At 38.6% G+C, this 15,238-nt stretch overlaps 1 protein-coding gene and 1 long non-coding RNA gene across 2 annotated transcripts in view; one reads left to right on the top strand and one right to left on the bottom strand.

The window, feature by feature from the left end:
- Nucleotides 1–3,558, bottom strand: part of LOC126497301 (uncharacterized) — a 26,041-nt gene extending 22,483 nt beyond the window's left edge. Inside the window, exon 1 of the long non-coding RNA XR_007590572.1 lies at nucleotides 3,514–3,558. This is a non-coding gene — a long non-coding RNA (uncharacterized lncRNA). The remainder of the gene's footprint in view (nucleotides 1–3,513) is intronic.
- Nucleotides 1–14,971, top strand: part of Lmo3 (LIM domain only 3) — a 59,786-nt gene extending 44,815 nt beyond the window's left edge. Inside the window, exons 3-4 of the mRNA XM_050135228.1 lie at nucleotides 1,310–1,435; nucleotides 13,676–14,971. Coding sequence (XP_049991185.1) covers nucleotides 1,310–1,435; nucleotides 13,676–13,781 — 232 coding nt within the window. The 3' untranslated portion in view covers nucleotides 13,782–14,971. The remainder of the gene's footprint in view (nucleotides 1–1,309; nucleotides 1,436–13,675) is intronic.
- The last annotated feature ends 267 nt before the right edge of the window (nucleotides 14,972–15,238 follow it).

The following is a 15,238-nucleotide window of genomic DNA, read 5'->3' on the forward strand; positions in this document are numbered from 1 at the left end:
TTTTTATCCTCAAGAGGCCTGTAGTTTTGAAGAAACAACCTCACAAAAACAGGAGCATGGAGATCTGTGCCACATTTTGTCAGACTCTTGGGCATTGCTGTGACAACCCTGTCCACGGATCATTATTAGTTCCATAACAGGAAATGGTTATAGATTGAAAAATGAATATGCTCACCTTAAGCGAGGACCTTTGGAGTTTAGAGAGAGAAATGAGATTCAGGCATGTTTGTGCATAATCCTAAAATTCACTAACATGAAAGGCTACGACTTTTGGAAAGTGCTTTTTTTTATGACCAAAACAAGCTTTCTCCATAACACCTTTGAATTCATTAGTTTCGAACTGCTTTTAATTTTGTCTTTCCCATGAGAACCATTATATTTTTTCTCCCGTCAGCCTGATGCTGGAGAAAGAAGAAAGCTGGCAGATGGGCTGTTTTTCTCTGAGCTCATTCCCTGGTTTTAAAAAATGCCTTAACCACTGTGCACAAAATATTATTCGTGATAGCTTCTCATTGCCATTAACAACTTTAAAGAAACTTGCTTAAATACGGCCAATGCAGATAGAAAAAAAAATCTACTTCATCGCTTGTACTATGTTAAAAACCCTCTGGTACTGTTTTCCAAGTCATCCCAATAACAATTTCTAGGAATCTTCAGCAAATAAGATATATATGCGTACATATACGCATGTGTGTGCATTTTCTCACATTATTCTGATAGTGTATTTTGACAGCTCCAGATCTGGCTATGTATAGCTCATAGCCTCATTTGCTGTAATGTGTTACCTGAAGTACATAATCACCGCTGTAACTGCGCCATAGGGCCGGCTCGTGCACGTACCTCCGTATGTTAGAATCACTTAAATGGCTTGTTCATAGGTGCTCTTTAATGTCACTGGCAAGTCTTTTAGTAATTAGATGTCAAAGAGGAGTGCGTCAGATACATGGGGTTCTTTTTCACTAAAATGCTACTATGTAACATTAAGGTTTGATCATACTGCTTTTATATTGATACTCTAGCAAGCGTTTTTTTAAGTGAATTCGCCACATTGACTGCTGTTTGTTTGCAGATGTATAAGCATCCTAATGTGTTTGTCTTTTCCTTTACTCTTAAAATGGTACATAATTTTCATCTGGAGAGGTCAAAGGAGGATATATTTCAGAAAAAATATGTATACAGCTCAGGCAAAACTCGTTTATGAACATCATAAGGCATTGTGTATGAATCCCTTCAAAGCATGGATTAGCAGTTTCTCAGTTTGCAAACCCAGGTTGCCTTAAGTTTAAAAAGAAAATGTTTATTGTTCTAGGCTGTTTGGTGTAACGGGAAACTGTGCTGCGTGTAGCAAGCTCATCCCTGCCTTTGAGATGGTGATGCGTGCCAAGGATAATGTGTACCACCTGGACTGCTTTGCCTGTCAGCTTTGCAACCAGAGGTGAGGACATTTAGTACATTTAATTTGACCTCCCAAATGATGCCACTCAGTAGGCTGAGTATAGATTTAATAGGTGGGCATGATCACAGTCCACTTTGTTAGACTAATTGATCTCAGCATTCTGGGGTTCTGCAAATGTGTGCCCAACACCAGAAACAAACCTCTGCAAAAGAAGTTCTTTAGCCTAGCTTCAGAAGACAGTGTTCTGTGAGAACAACTGCACACAGAAATACTTCTACTGACTTCAAAGCCAGCATTCATTCCTATTATTGTTTTGCTATCTTTTAATATGGTGGTCTAAAATGCCTTTGCTTAGGGGGCAGTGACATGGTTGGTGAGCAAAACATTTCCTCACGAGTGTGAAGATCTGGGTTCAGGAGCCTTGCCCAGATGGACAGCTTAGAACTTTGCTTATTTCTCTCATTTAGCCCTTCTATAGCAAATGGATGTAGGTGGTTGGGGGAGATGGAAGAACCCCCAGAGCTATGGAACCAACTAACCTGGAACACCCAGCAAATAAGCATCCATCACAAAATAGAGGGTAAAGAAGGACACCAGAATCTGCCCTCTGACTTCTATACGTGCACTGTGGCAGGCACATTTGCGCGCATGCATGTGCATGCACACACACACACACACACATACCACACCTCAACCTTTTTTTGTTATGTGATTCTTTTAGAGGCAAAGAATTGGTAACAAGAAGAAGTTTGTTTTTATTACTTCCCCATCTCTTGGTTTCTTCTCTGGAACCCTAAGCGTGGTCTCTACACACTCTTATCTACCTCCAATATCCTTGAGGGGGAAACCAAATGAAGCTAATAATTAAACAATTACCAGCATTGGAAAGACAACAAAAGAAAGAATACTGCACAAAGGTTTAGAAAGCTAAGTTGTAGTTTGGGCCCTGCTACAAACTGGCTGTGCACTCTTAAGCTAATTGCATCATCTCTCCGAATCCAGTTTCCTCATTTGTAACACATGATTAACCAATTTCAAAACTCTTTCCAGCTAAAAGTATAATAACTCCTTCACTTTTTTGTTGAAATAGGAGCGGCGGGGCTGCGTCCCCAACACCCCGGCCGCTTGGCTAGCTCATGCCCGAAATAACAACACACAAACTGTATTCATTTAAGAACTGCTTGGCCCATGAACTCTAGCCCTTACAGGCTAATTCTCGCACCTGGACTAGCCCATTTCTAATAATGCGTGTAAGCACCCCAAGGTGCGCTTACCGGGAAGATTCTAGCCTCCATCCATCATGGTGTCTCTGCTCCACGCGTCTGCCTCAGAGCGCAGACCTGTTGAGTCTCTGGGAGCAGAGCAGAGTCTGAACTCACTTCCTCTTCCGCCCAGAATTCTATTCTGTTTATTCCGCCCACCTATCTTTTAACCTATCAGGGCCAGCAGTTTCTTTATTGCTCAGCCAATGAAATCAACAGATTGATATGACACTCCCACATCACTTTTTCTTTGCTGAAAATTATACTCTCCATTGGGTATTATTCTGTGGCTACAACCTGTTTTCCACAGGTAATGGCAAGTTTAGAATACTGTAGATATGCCTACCAGGGTCAGGCATGCTGGTGCTCACAGTTAATCTCAGTATATTGGAGGTACTGGAATGCAGATTTCTTTAAATTCAAGATGAGTCTGGTCTAATTGTCATGTTTAAAGACAACTGAAATTACATAGTGAAACCCTCAAACAGCAAACAAACAAACACAAAAACAAGAAAACTGTGCATATCAAAACTAGAGGTATTCAAATTGTAAGACCCTTGCTGGAGTTTCGAGAATATCTAGTATCTGTAAGAAAATGTCCACAGAGTGTGTCATCAATAAATTTTGCTTTAAATTCTCATTTTATGTAACTTTCTTGTAGTGATAAGAACGGCGGGTCTGTATCCCCGGCACCCAGCCACCTGCCCTGCTAGCTTATGCCCCGAAATAATTACACAGAAACTGTATTCTTTTAAACACTGCCTGGCCCATTAGTTCCAGCCTCTTATTGGCTAGCTCTTACATATTGATCTAGCCCATTTCTAATATTCTGTGTAGCACCACGAGCTGGCTTACCAGGAAAGATCTTAACCTGCGTCTGTCTGGAGTGGGAGAATCATGGCGACTGCCTGACTCAGCTTCTTTCTCCCAGCATTATGCTCTGTTTACTCCACCCACCTAAGGGTTGGCCAATCAAATGGGCCTAGGCAGTTTCTTTATTAATTAACCAATGAAAGCAACAGACAAATAACTATGACCCTCCTCCATCGTTTTCTCTGAAAAGTCCTGTTTTATTCAAAGTCTCTTCATGAGGCCCTATGAAATAATAAGATATGATGTCTATGTTGAAAACAGATTCAAATTCTGGCCCCATCATATATTCCATAAATTATTGGCTTTGTAATTTTTCAGTGTGTTATGTAACCTTTCAAAACTGCTACAGTTTTGTGTCAATAAAATAAAATCAGATATTTGCCTTACAAAGTCTAGAGGTTAAATAAAATAATTTTTACCAAGCATTGAATTCATTTTTAAAAGCTCATTCCTTATCTATAAATTTCCCTGTCCAAATTATACCCCAGTGTCCTAGTATTTCTATAAAATATATAACAAAATAGTGTTACTTGCCAAATTTAGATGTCGAGAATATTTCCTAATATAACTTATTGTTTTACCTAGACAATAACCCAGGAGCCATCTTGTGTCTTGATTCTCCCCAACAAATGTTTTATATCATCAAAGACATCAGTTTTAGGTGATACTTAGCCAATAATAAACTAAGAAGTTCACATGTTATCTTTTATAAAAATGTGGACACACACAAATATCCATGCATCCATCAAAACACAGTTCTTTGCACGTGAATATGTGCACACACATTTACCATTAGCCATAATGGTAAAATACCTATGTTCATGTGACAGGTTTATTCAGTGATGGCAGGAGCAATGAGAGCTGTCTTTAAGAAACCACCTTGTTAACTGTTCTACTTAAGAAAAGCTTTCAGCCGGGCGATGGTGGCGCACTCCTTTAATCCCAGCACTCAGGAGGCAGAGGCAGGCGGATCTCTGTGAGTTCGAGACCAGCCTGATCTACAGAGGTAGTTCCAGGAGAGGCTCCAAAAGCCACAGAGAAACCCTGTCTCGAAAAAAAAAAAACAATAAAAAAGAAAAGCTTTCATATTTTTAGAAAAAAAAATTAAAATGAGAAAGTACTCCAACCTTTACTATTCTAAAAAAAATTATATTCTAGCATATAGTCACTCATGATTTTTCTCTATGGATGTGTGACACATTATGCATAACTTCTATGTATTATACTGATATTTAGTCAGATTAAAAAATAGGAAGAGGACTCTTCCACATGATGGTAACTTCCTGTAATCTCATCACTCAGGAAGTGGAGGCAGGAAGATCCAGTTATATGTAAGCCTGCAGGATATGGTGTGACTGTTGTCTGTTAATGATGGAGGAGGGTCATCTTTCTATCTGTTGTTTCATTGGTTAAGTAATAAAGAAACTGCTTGGCCTCTGATAGGACGGAAAATTAGGTAGGCAGAGTAGACAGAACAGAATGCTGGGAGAAAGAAACTGAGTCAGGGCAGTCGCCATGGTTCTCCCACTCCAGACAGACGCAGGTTATGATCTTTCCTGGTAAGCCAGTTTGTGGTGCTACACAGAATATTAGAAATGGGTAAGATCAATATATAAGAGCTAGCCAATAAGAGGCTGGAACTAATGGGCCAGGCAGTGTTTAAAAGAATACAGTTTCCATGTAATTATTTTGGGTAAAGGTAGCCAGGTGGCGGGACGCAGCCTGCTGCTCTTATTACAACATGTGAATAGTAGTAGTCACAGTTGTCGTAGTAGTAAGAGAAATAAGTCTTGAAGGTGGGAAGGAGTTGGGAAGGTGGGGTGTGTCTGGGAGGAGTTAAAGAGATGAGTGTACTGACTATGATACAAATGCACAGAATGAGTTAATAAAATACCATGTTCATCGAGTTAACAGGGAAGGGTCTTAATGTATGGCCCTTGAACTCTTTCATTTAGTCTCAACTATTTATTTATCTTCATTCTGGCCATTAAAATTTTTTTTAACATATTTTACATTCCTTTTTATCATCAAGTATTAAGTCTACATTGTGTGGTCTGATGCTTTTGTCATTTCTATAGTCCATTTTATATCATCAATAAAGCAGACAAATATTCAAATCAGTGTCAGGGAAAGTTCACAGTAGTGTAATTAGTTAGTCAAAGAATACAATGATTTGAACGCTTAGAGTAAATATTGACCTTGATCTTGATAAAAAAATGATCTTGATAAAAGTTGTCCTATGTTTCCCACACCAAGTTTCCTCATGATCTCACATATTCACACTAACACCTGGAGCTTATTATTTAGAAAGAAATTCTTGTCACCTTCAGAGATAAAAGCTGTTACCTGATTATAATTTTTAATTGGTGTTTATTTGCTGACTTGTAGCTCTTCAAATTTTTCTACTCTGGGAACTGTTCATGCCCTATGTCCATTTGCCTACCAGGTCAGGCGTCCATATTTTATCTGCGTCCTGCACTGACAATGAAAGCATCGTTCAAGTGCTAAACTCAGCCTGAATCCCATTATGATACAAAGTAATTGAAGGTGGTTAATGCTGTTTACAAATCATAGATCAGTTTTATTTCATCATGGAAATAAAAAGTTACATTCACAATTAAGTCTGTCTGCTCAGTAGAACTCAGTCAAGTAAGACAAGCCCTCCTAAATTTTGACTCTAAAAATGGCTTGCATTCTTATGGTGGCGAAGCACTATCCCAACCTCATTACCAAAGCACCTAATACATTTCTATGTCCACTTCATTTATTACCTGCCGTAAAGTGGCTGCATATCTTTAGCACTGGCTATGCACAATTAGCAATCGGTGATTGTCTTGTTGCTGTGGTCCTTGCAAGACAAACTTCCTCGATGCAGAAAGTCAGCTCATCTTCATCAGTCAGGCAGTGCACACAGACGTGGTCACCCTGAATACAGATGGGTCTCAAAGTAGGAGATGCCCCTCTTCCACTGAATGTTGCTGTGGAGACATATCCAGTGTGGCCACGTCCAGACGAAGCCTTGTAAAGCCTTGTCACAACATTCAGTATGAAGACCAAAATGATTTCCAAATTTTTTTTCTGAAAAAAACGCAAGAATTTATTTCAAAATCTTTACATTTCAGGTAGCCTCAAAGGAAATTATTGCACACATATTTACATATTTTTCCCCACCGCCGCCTCCCCTTTCCCTTCCCCTCCCCCAATCAAGTCCCCCTCCCTCGTCATAATATTCCAAGGATTTCTTGATAATAGCAATAATAAATAAGGAAGCGTGTACTGGAGGAAACCCAGTGTCTTCTTCTGGCCTCCATATATATTTGTACATCAGTAAATGAACACCTCTGCACATATACAACATAATATATACGCACATGAACACATGTACATGCATGAATATCCATGTGCATACACCACACAGAGAGACAGAAAGCAGTAATGACAGTATGTGCAGGGCTATGTCTTTTCTAGCAAAACTTTAGGTCCTGTATTTTAACTACCAAAATATCTCCCTTTAAAAAGTAAGGAAACTGGGGAAGATCTTTCTGGAACTTATTTTATGATAATTTAATTTTCATTTGGAATTGAAAAAAAAATCTCTGAAAAGTTCCTCCACAGAAAACTAAATAATGATGTATCTAGTTTGTCCCTGTCCCTCCAGCAAACTACCAAATTTTGACACACAGATTTCTTATTAATTGTGAAAGCTCAGTTGATAGCTTAGGCTTGTTTCTAACTAATTCTTTTTAACTTAAATTAACCCGTATCTTATAACCTACCTTGTTTTTACATGACTTGGTTACCTTTACTTTGTAAAGCCCATGCTGCTTACTCTGTACCACACACACACACACACACACACACACACACACACACAGATTTTGGAATATATTAATTTGAAATGCAAATATAAATTAAATTTGTGTTTTTTAAGATTATACTTTGTTTCATTGATTTATACATACATACATACATACATACGTGTGTGTGTGTGTGTGTGTGTGTGTGAGAGAGAGAGAGAGAGAGAGAGAGAGAGAGAGAGAGAGAGAGAAGAAAGAGACTGCTCTTTCATATTCCGGCCACCCAGACCCAAATAATCACACAGAAACTATATTAATCACAACATTGTTCAGCTAATGTCTCAGGCATATTTGTAGCTAGCTCTTATATCTTGAATTAACCCATTTCTATTAATCTGTGTATTGCCACAAGGCTGTGGCTTACGAGATAGTTTCTGGGCCCTTCTCTTTCAGCAGCTACATGGCATCTCTTTGACTCGATCTACTCTCTCTCTCTCTCTCTCTCTCTCTCTCTCTCTCTCTCTCTCTCTCTCTCTCTGTTCTGATTTCCTGCCAGGCTTTACTCTGCTAAGCCACTGGGTGAAACAGCTTCTTTATTAACCAATGGTAATAAAACATATTTATAGTATACAAAGAGGAATCCAAATCACACATATTTAAGCATAACAATCTCATTTAATACCAAAAATGACCATTATGTAGATGATACTTTTAGCCTCTAGAGTAGGCAATAAAATTGGTGTCTCCTCATGGCTCTACCCTTCTTCTGAACATTCTTTCTGCCCCCCAAATCCTGCCTAGCTATTGGTCATTCAACCTTTTATTAAATCAATCAGAGTGACACATATTCACAGTGTCCAAAAAGATTATTCCATAATACAATGACCTTGGAACATAAGGGAATAAAACAGTCTGCTTGATATTTCCTTTTCCTTTCTTTGTGGTATTTAATTTAAGATACATTTTACATATATTAATTTTCTAGTATGTGTGCATGCTTATACCACGGTGCATGTTTAGAGGTCAGAAGATAACTTGTGGGAGTTGATTCTCTCCTCTCTTCTACCCTGAGGATTCTGAGAATCAAACTCAGGTTACAAGGCTTGGTGGCAAACACATTGACCCTTGGAGCCGATTTCTGGCTCAACATTTGCTTTCTATTTTAAGGGCTGAAGCAGTGCGAGGCCCTGTGGAAGCAGAGGTGAATAAAATCTAGTTTCTTTAACAAACTCAATGCATTCAGCACTCTGGGGGAGACAAGATATCAGAGACTTGCAGTAAAGCTTAATTAGACTTAGGTCTACATGCTGGGAGAAGAGGCATCCATTTTTTCAAGTTCAGGGAAGCACCTTGGAGCTGACTGACATGTTTAGTATACAGGAATAAGTCCTATGGTCCTGGTAGGACTGGGGACAGGACTCAGTTGGTAAAATGCTTGCCTGGTGGGCATGAGGGCCTGCATTTCGGGTTCAAAAGCCACATAATATAACAAAACAACAAAACCAGTATGGTGACAACTACCTGTAATCTCAGAGCTGGGAAGATGGACATAGGCAGATGCCTTGGACTCCCTGGAGAGTCAGCCTAGCCAAATCAGTCAGTCTCCTGTCTCAGTGAGAGACTCTGTCTCAAAAAGATTGGTGGATGCCTCTAGAAGAGTACAGTAGAAGCTGATTGCTGCCCTCTGTGCTCATAAACGTCCATGTGCACCTACAAGAACACCACATGCGCGTGTGCACGCACGCGCACACACACTCACACACACAGAGGGAAGATTTTGAAATATATTAATTTGAAATGGCAGCTGACGTCAGAAGAGCATTCTGTTTTATGACAAAGAATATTTAAGTATAAATAGATCCTGCGGGACTAAGGTAAAGTTGATTTTGAATAATTTATAGCAGGATTCAGGATAGGGGATAGTGTTCCTTGGTGCTGAAGGGATTGTAAGGGGTGAGATATGCAATGACAATTGGACTGCCAATGGGGAAGAGACAGGAAATTTGTTCACGAGTGTTGGGACTGGCAGACACCTCTTGCTGAATATTGCAGTATGGAGTACTCCGTCCTTTAGTGGCTATGAATGCTGAGTGAGAAAGTAGATATGTTGGGAATACATACCAAATTTCCTCTTTTTTTTAAACATTATAAAAACAGAAATTAGTTATAATTATACATCACTGACCTTAGGGAAATAAGACAACTAAGTTAATGTTCTCGCTTCTTCAAATGCATATTACAAATGGAGGCATCTTAGAACAGGGTTTTGATAAACCTGCTCTAACTGGAAGAGGTGGGAGGCTTGAGAAGGACGTAAGGGGACACCAACAGTGTTGAAAACACTTAAAATCACTTTATTGAACTTTTAAAGAATCAGTAAGAAATATAAAAGGAGAAATTGCTCTACGCCCCCTATTTTAGAGCAGAGGTTTATTATTTATACTTCATTCTTACTCTTCTCAGGACTCAAAAACTCTCTGAAGTCAGCTAGACGTGTCCTCTGCTGGAAACTAGCTGCATTCTTAATTTCCACATAAGAATATTAGATGAGTTAATAACCTAATTGGCATCCTTTCTTTCATTAGTAAGTTTCAAATGAAGATAAAACTAATAGAATGATCATTCCACAAGCATTTAAGACTGCATTACAAGAAAGATGATAAGAGGGCATTCCCGAGGTTTAGGCTGGCCTCTTAAATACACTTAAAGCTTTCTTCAGCCATCACCATATTCAAAATGTTTTTTTTTTTACAAATGTTAAATCTCATAAAAAGCAGGTTATATGATGTTGGAAATAAGTTATAAAATTTAAGTTATTCCTTATTTTGTTGAGCATTTAATACCTACACTGTGATTTGTCTAATTGCTTCATGTCTACACATCTGAGCATATGTACATGTTTGCATGTAAGTACACATATGCTCCCACATGTTGTATACATGAACACAGCTGTGTGGATGGGTGTACAGGTGAGTGTGTATGTGGAGGCCAAAGACTCACTAGGTGTCTTCTATAGTAGTAGCCTCTCTGCTTTATTGTTTTAGACAGTCTCTCACTGAACCTCAAGCTCATCCATTTCGTTAAAACAACTGATCAGCACCTCCAGGATCGTCCTGTTTCAGCCTCCCCAGTTCTAGGCTTATATGTAAGCACAGGCATGCCAGGCCATTTATCTGCATGCTGGGTACTGAACGAAGATCTTTATTCTTGTGTGGAAAGCATTTTACCCTGTCCCCAGCCCCTGTATGGGACATTTTTAGGGACAAGAATGACCTCAATTGAACAGCTATGGTCTACTCCTAACCACAGCAGTAAACATTGTTTACACTGTTTTGTAAGTCAGGTGTGACTGTGATACCTTTAACCTGTGTTCTATATCATCTTTACCTTTACATATAGGTCGACATGTCCACAAAAGACTTTACCCAGTTGTTAATATGTTAGTTATAAAACCTTTTAGAAAGGACTGTTTCACTCTGTTGATATATTTTCTCTCACTTTTAGATATTGTATCTATTTCTCTCTGTCTCTCTCTCTCTGTACTAGTCAATGGTACGTGTGGCATCCACCTCATCAAATGGTAATTAGACTTATGTAAAATGCACAAGAGAATACAGTAATGCAAAGACTGTGGGTCTGGGTGTGGCAATTCATTCCTGCAACGGCAGCATTCAGGAGTCTGAGGCATGATGGTTGCTAAACTTCGAGGCCAGTGTGGGCTTCACAGTGAATTGCAGGCTAGTCTAAACAACATGGTGAGACTTTATTTTAAGAAGACAAAGACTAATAAACTTAGATTCACTCTTTACATCGTCCTGACCTGGGTGAGAAAACAAACCAGGGGCTGACAAAGAACTGAAACATCTCCAGTTCTCCACCACATTTCCTTAGGTTGTGCAAACCCAGACAGGTCTTTTGACATTCTGGTAAGAGCCCAGAAAGTCATACAAGTGTACATACATGCAAACATGTACATATAGTCAAATATGTAGACATGAAAAATTCGATAAATAACAGTACAGAAATTAAATGCTCGCTGACCGACTAGGCTGAATGTGAGAAACAAGTCTGATCAAGTCCCATGATCAAAAGGGGAGGCTTAGTCTTTGCCACCAGGGGAAGGCTGGAATCTGGACCGTATCCATGGCAGCTTGTTTGCCTGTTTTCCCTGGGCTTTTCATGGTAGTGCCCTATAGTTGGATACTGTGTCTTCATCTCTCCTACAGAGAACTTAAGTAGGGAAAGAGTGGCATGCACCCATGCCATCATCACATGTGTGACCAAAGCAGAGCATGAATCCAGGTCCCCAGGACTACTGCTTCCAGATGACAACTCACTGTGGCAACCTTGATCTTACTCACCTACAAAATAAAATATTCTGTCTTTAAGGACTCTGAGCCACAAATTACAGGATACCACAGGGCAGGATGGGAAGATAGAATCCCGTCTTTGTATATGACGACTAATAGAATTTACGTTCCTGATAAGAAATTAAACAAAGTTAAAGACAATGAACATTGAAAATTTCTTCAGATCATTTGCACTGTAGGAAAACCAGCTCTATAACAGCAAGAAGACAGGAGTGCATTACTGAATGTATTTATTCAGATATGATATTATATTATTAATGAGTTGAAAGTAATTTCAGCAGTAATATAAACGGATTGTCTTGAGCACTCATTAAACATGACTTTATTGCTGTTTCACTTAATTTTCCATAAAAGATAAAAGTCAAATTTGGGTTCCCAAGGGTTGTCCAAATAAAAGAATATTTCTATTTATCCAATATATCTTCATGGTCATGCTAGCTATGTAAACTGATATATTAAGCATCACTGTTTAAATGCAATATTTAAAGCATACAGCCTAGAGCTAGCAAAAGAGAAAAATATACTCAAAGTCCCAAACTTAAATGTGCATCTTGTCCAGTAGATGCAGCAGCAAACAAATCCAGGATTTCCAGACCAGAGCTGAGCCTCTACTTTAAACCAACATCAGCAGTAGGCAGTAATCCTAGGGAAAAAGTAAACCCCACAAATAAACAGGGCAATTTTCCTTTAAGAGGAGAGCTAATTCTTTTCAATCTACTTTTTTTATTACACTATTTTCCCCTCTATCTACTTAGCTAGTGTAAGGATAAATTTCCAAAGCTGCCTGGATGGAAAATAAATAGATTCACTGTTTGTCTAGAATTCCAATCTTTGCAAATGTAAATCAGCCCAAGTGCCCCTCATTTAAACCTTCAACTTTGCAGAGCATTAGAGGGTGGCCTTCACTTCCCAGTTTAATCCAAGCACTAAGATTTCTGCCTGAGCATCACTCTGAATTGACTATCTGATAAAGAATGACCACCACCAAAGGTCACAGAGGTCAGCCTGTGTAATTACAGAGTTGTTTTCAGTCAACTCTACCAAACACTGCTCTTTGAACTTTAAGTTGTTACAATTAAGTTTATATACATATATGTAATGTATGTATGTATATATGTATATATGCATATATATGTATGTATATATGTGTATATATATAACATATACAGATCTCCCCAGAGTTACTTTATTGTTAAATGTACTGGAAACAGCACGACATTTACTTTTGACCTGGATTGTGTTCATAGTATCACCCACTGAGAAACTATATAAAAAGAATGCTTATTAAAAATACTAGAGTCTCGCACTTTAAACAATACTTCATAAACTAAAATGCATAATTAACTGCTGGGAGCTGGTTTTATTTATCACATCCACATGAGAAAGTTCTTCCAGGCTGCTCTGCCTTAACAGGAAGCATTCTAGGAAGTAACATCTACTATTTCATAGCTGGGGAATTTGCCATGGAGGAAAATAGCTCCTGGGCACTTTGCATTGGACAGTAGGCACTTACAAATTGCTATGATTTAGTCAGATTTTAATAACAGAATTCAAGGATGCCTGGAATGGAAAATTTTAAACTGGACGATTTCCTAATCCCTTGGTTCACTGTAGTGCTTTTTGTGGTTTGTATTAACTGGACAAAGGACCAGTATATAACCGTTCATGATCATGACTAGTAAGAACTGATATCATATTTAATTTTACTTTGGTGAGGATGTATATAGATCAAATATTTTCTCCTTGCCAAAGTGGCAAGGAAAAGGAAAAGAGAAAAGAAAAGAAATAAGGAATTTCACCATTGGTGTCCCAAATGCTGACCTTGCTGCTCCTATGCTGTTTATAAGGGGAGTTTGAAAGGCTGTATGCAAGCTTTAATATATGAAACAACACAGTTTTAACTTTTACTATGAAAGTAACTTCCTAAGACTTCAGATTTCAGGAGTCCTAACACACTTTATGTTTTCATGCTTTCAGATTTTGTGTCGGAGACAAATTCTTCTTAAAGAATAACATGATCCTCTGCCAGACAGACTACGAGGAAGGCCTGATGAAAGAAGGTTACGCACCCCAGGTCCGCTGATCCGTCGGCATCACCCCAACAACACAAAGCACTACATCCCTTTATCTTTTTTGCTCACCTGTATATAAGAATTGACACAGGAACCTACTGAATAGGGTAGTGGTAGGACAGCAGGATGGCCGGCCATATGGAAGAAAAGGCGGACTGCATCTGTATGTAGTAAAATTGCCCCAGTTCAAGAGTTGAATGTCCATTATTAAAGAAAGGAAAGTAATGTATATATTGCTGGATTTTTTTGCTTGCTATTCGTTTTTGTGTCACTTGGCATGAGATGTTTATTTTGGACTATTGTATATAATGTATTGTAATATCTGAAGCACAAATGTAATACAGTTTTATTGTGTTACCATTTGTGTTTTGTTTGCTTCTTTGAATTGTTGCATTTAGTACAATCAGTGTTTAAACTTACTGTATATTTGTGCTTTCTGTGTCTACCAGCTATTTTCAATGCGCTATACCTTTCTGGTAAGAACTGAAGAGCAAACCTCACCAATGACACACAGAGAACGCAAGACTATCACATTAGAAACACAAAAGTAAATAAGTAAACACAGGCAAAGCAGTTAGTGACACCCACTCCTTATGGCTCCTATGGTTAGGTGTATTCATGGTCTCATGATAACCCCCTATTTTCAGGGGACTAAAGATCAGCTTTAAAAAAAAACAATAAAGATTTCAGCTTAAAGCACTTTCATTTTATACCAATGTGAAAAGTGCCATTTTTAGAATGTCCTTAAGACTTAGTGATGTCCTTTCAATACTCTTTATTGTGTCTCTCACCTTCACTATAGATTTATTCTCTTTTTCTTTTCTCAATCACACACCGTTTGTGAAATAGTGCCTTTGGGTAGCATGTAAATTCTTTTTCCAAAGGGTTACTCTAAATGAAAACGGTATTACCACAATTAGGACATAATTTTTCAGATTTAAAATTCCTTGTATAGATGTTGTCCAGGCTTCTCCCTAGGAGATGGGGATTGATGTCTTTATGGTTAACGAACTGATAACACCACACAGACCGGAGTGTGACTCCACTGAGACCAGGATGATGCTCCTTGAGTTTTTTGCCATCGTCCTACTCAGATCATGTAACACTTGGGCTAAAAATCTGTCTTTTTCATTTCTTTTTCACGATGAAGTGTTTTCCCCTTATTTAAATGATAGCTGATGAAGAAGAATGTTCTAGAAACAGAAACTGTGGGAAATGATTTACTTAAACTGCAATTAAGGAAATAAAACCGAGACTCTGGTTCCCTCTTCTGCTCACACGTTGTTATTTTGGTTTTGCATTCTGCGGTGAGACCAGTTTTCCCCAAATCCATTCCGAACAGGCACTGTGAGCCATATTTGTTCTCCAGCAAACTCTGCACCATGGGTTTTTCTCATTGTTCTCCATTGCGTACACAGGAAATGTCCTCCACCGTTATTTGTATTACATATTTTCCCTGCCAGTTTCT

This window comes from Alexandromys fortis, unplaced genomic scaffold (genome assembly GCF_014885135.2).
Source record: "Alexandromys fortis isolate MF-2015 unplaced genomic scaffold, M_Fortis_MF-2015_v1.1 scaffold_21, whole genome shotgun sequence".
NCBI lineage: Eukaryota > Metazoa > Chordata > Mammalia > Rodentia > Cricetidae > Alexandromys > Alexandromys fortis.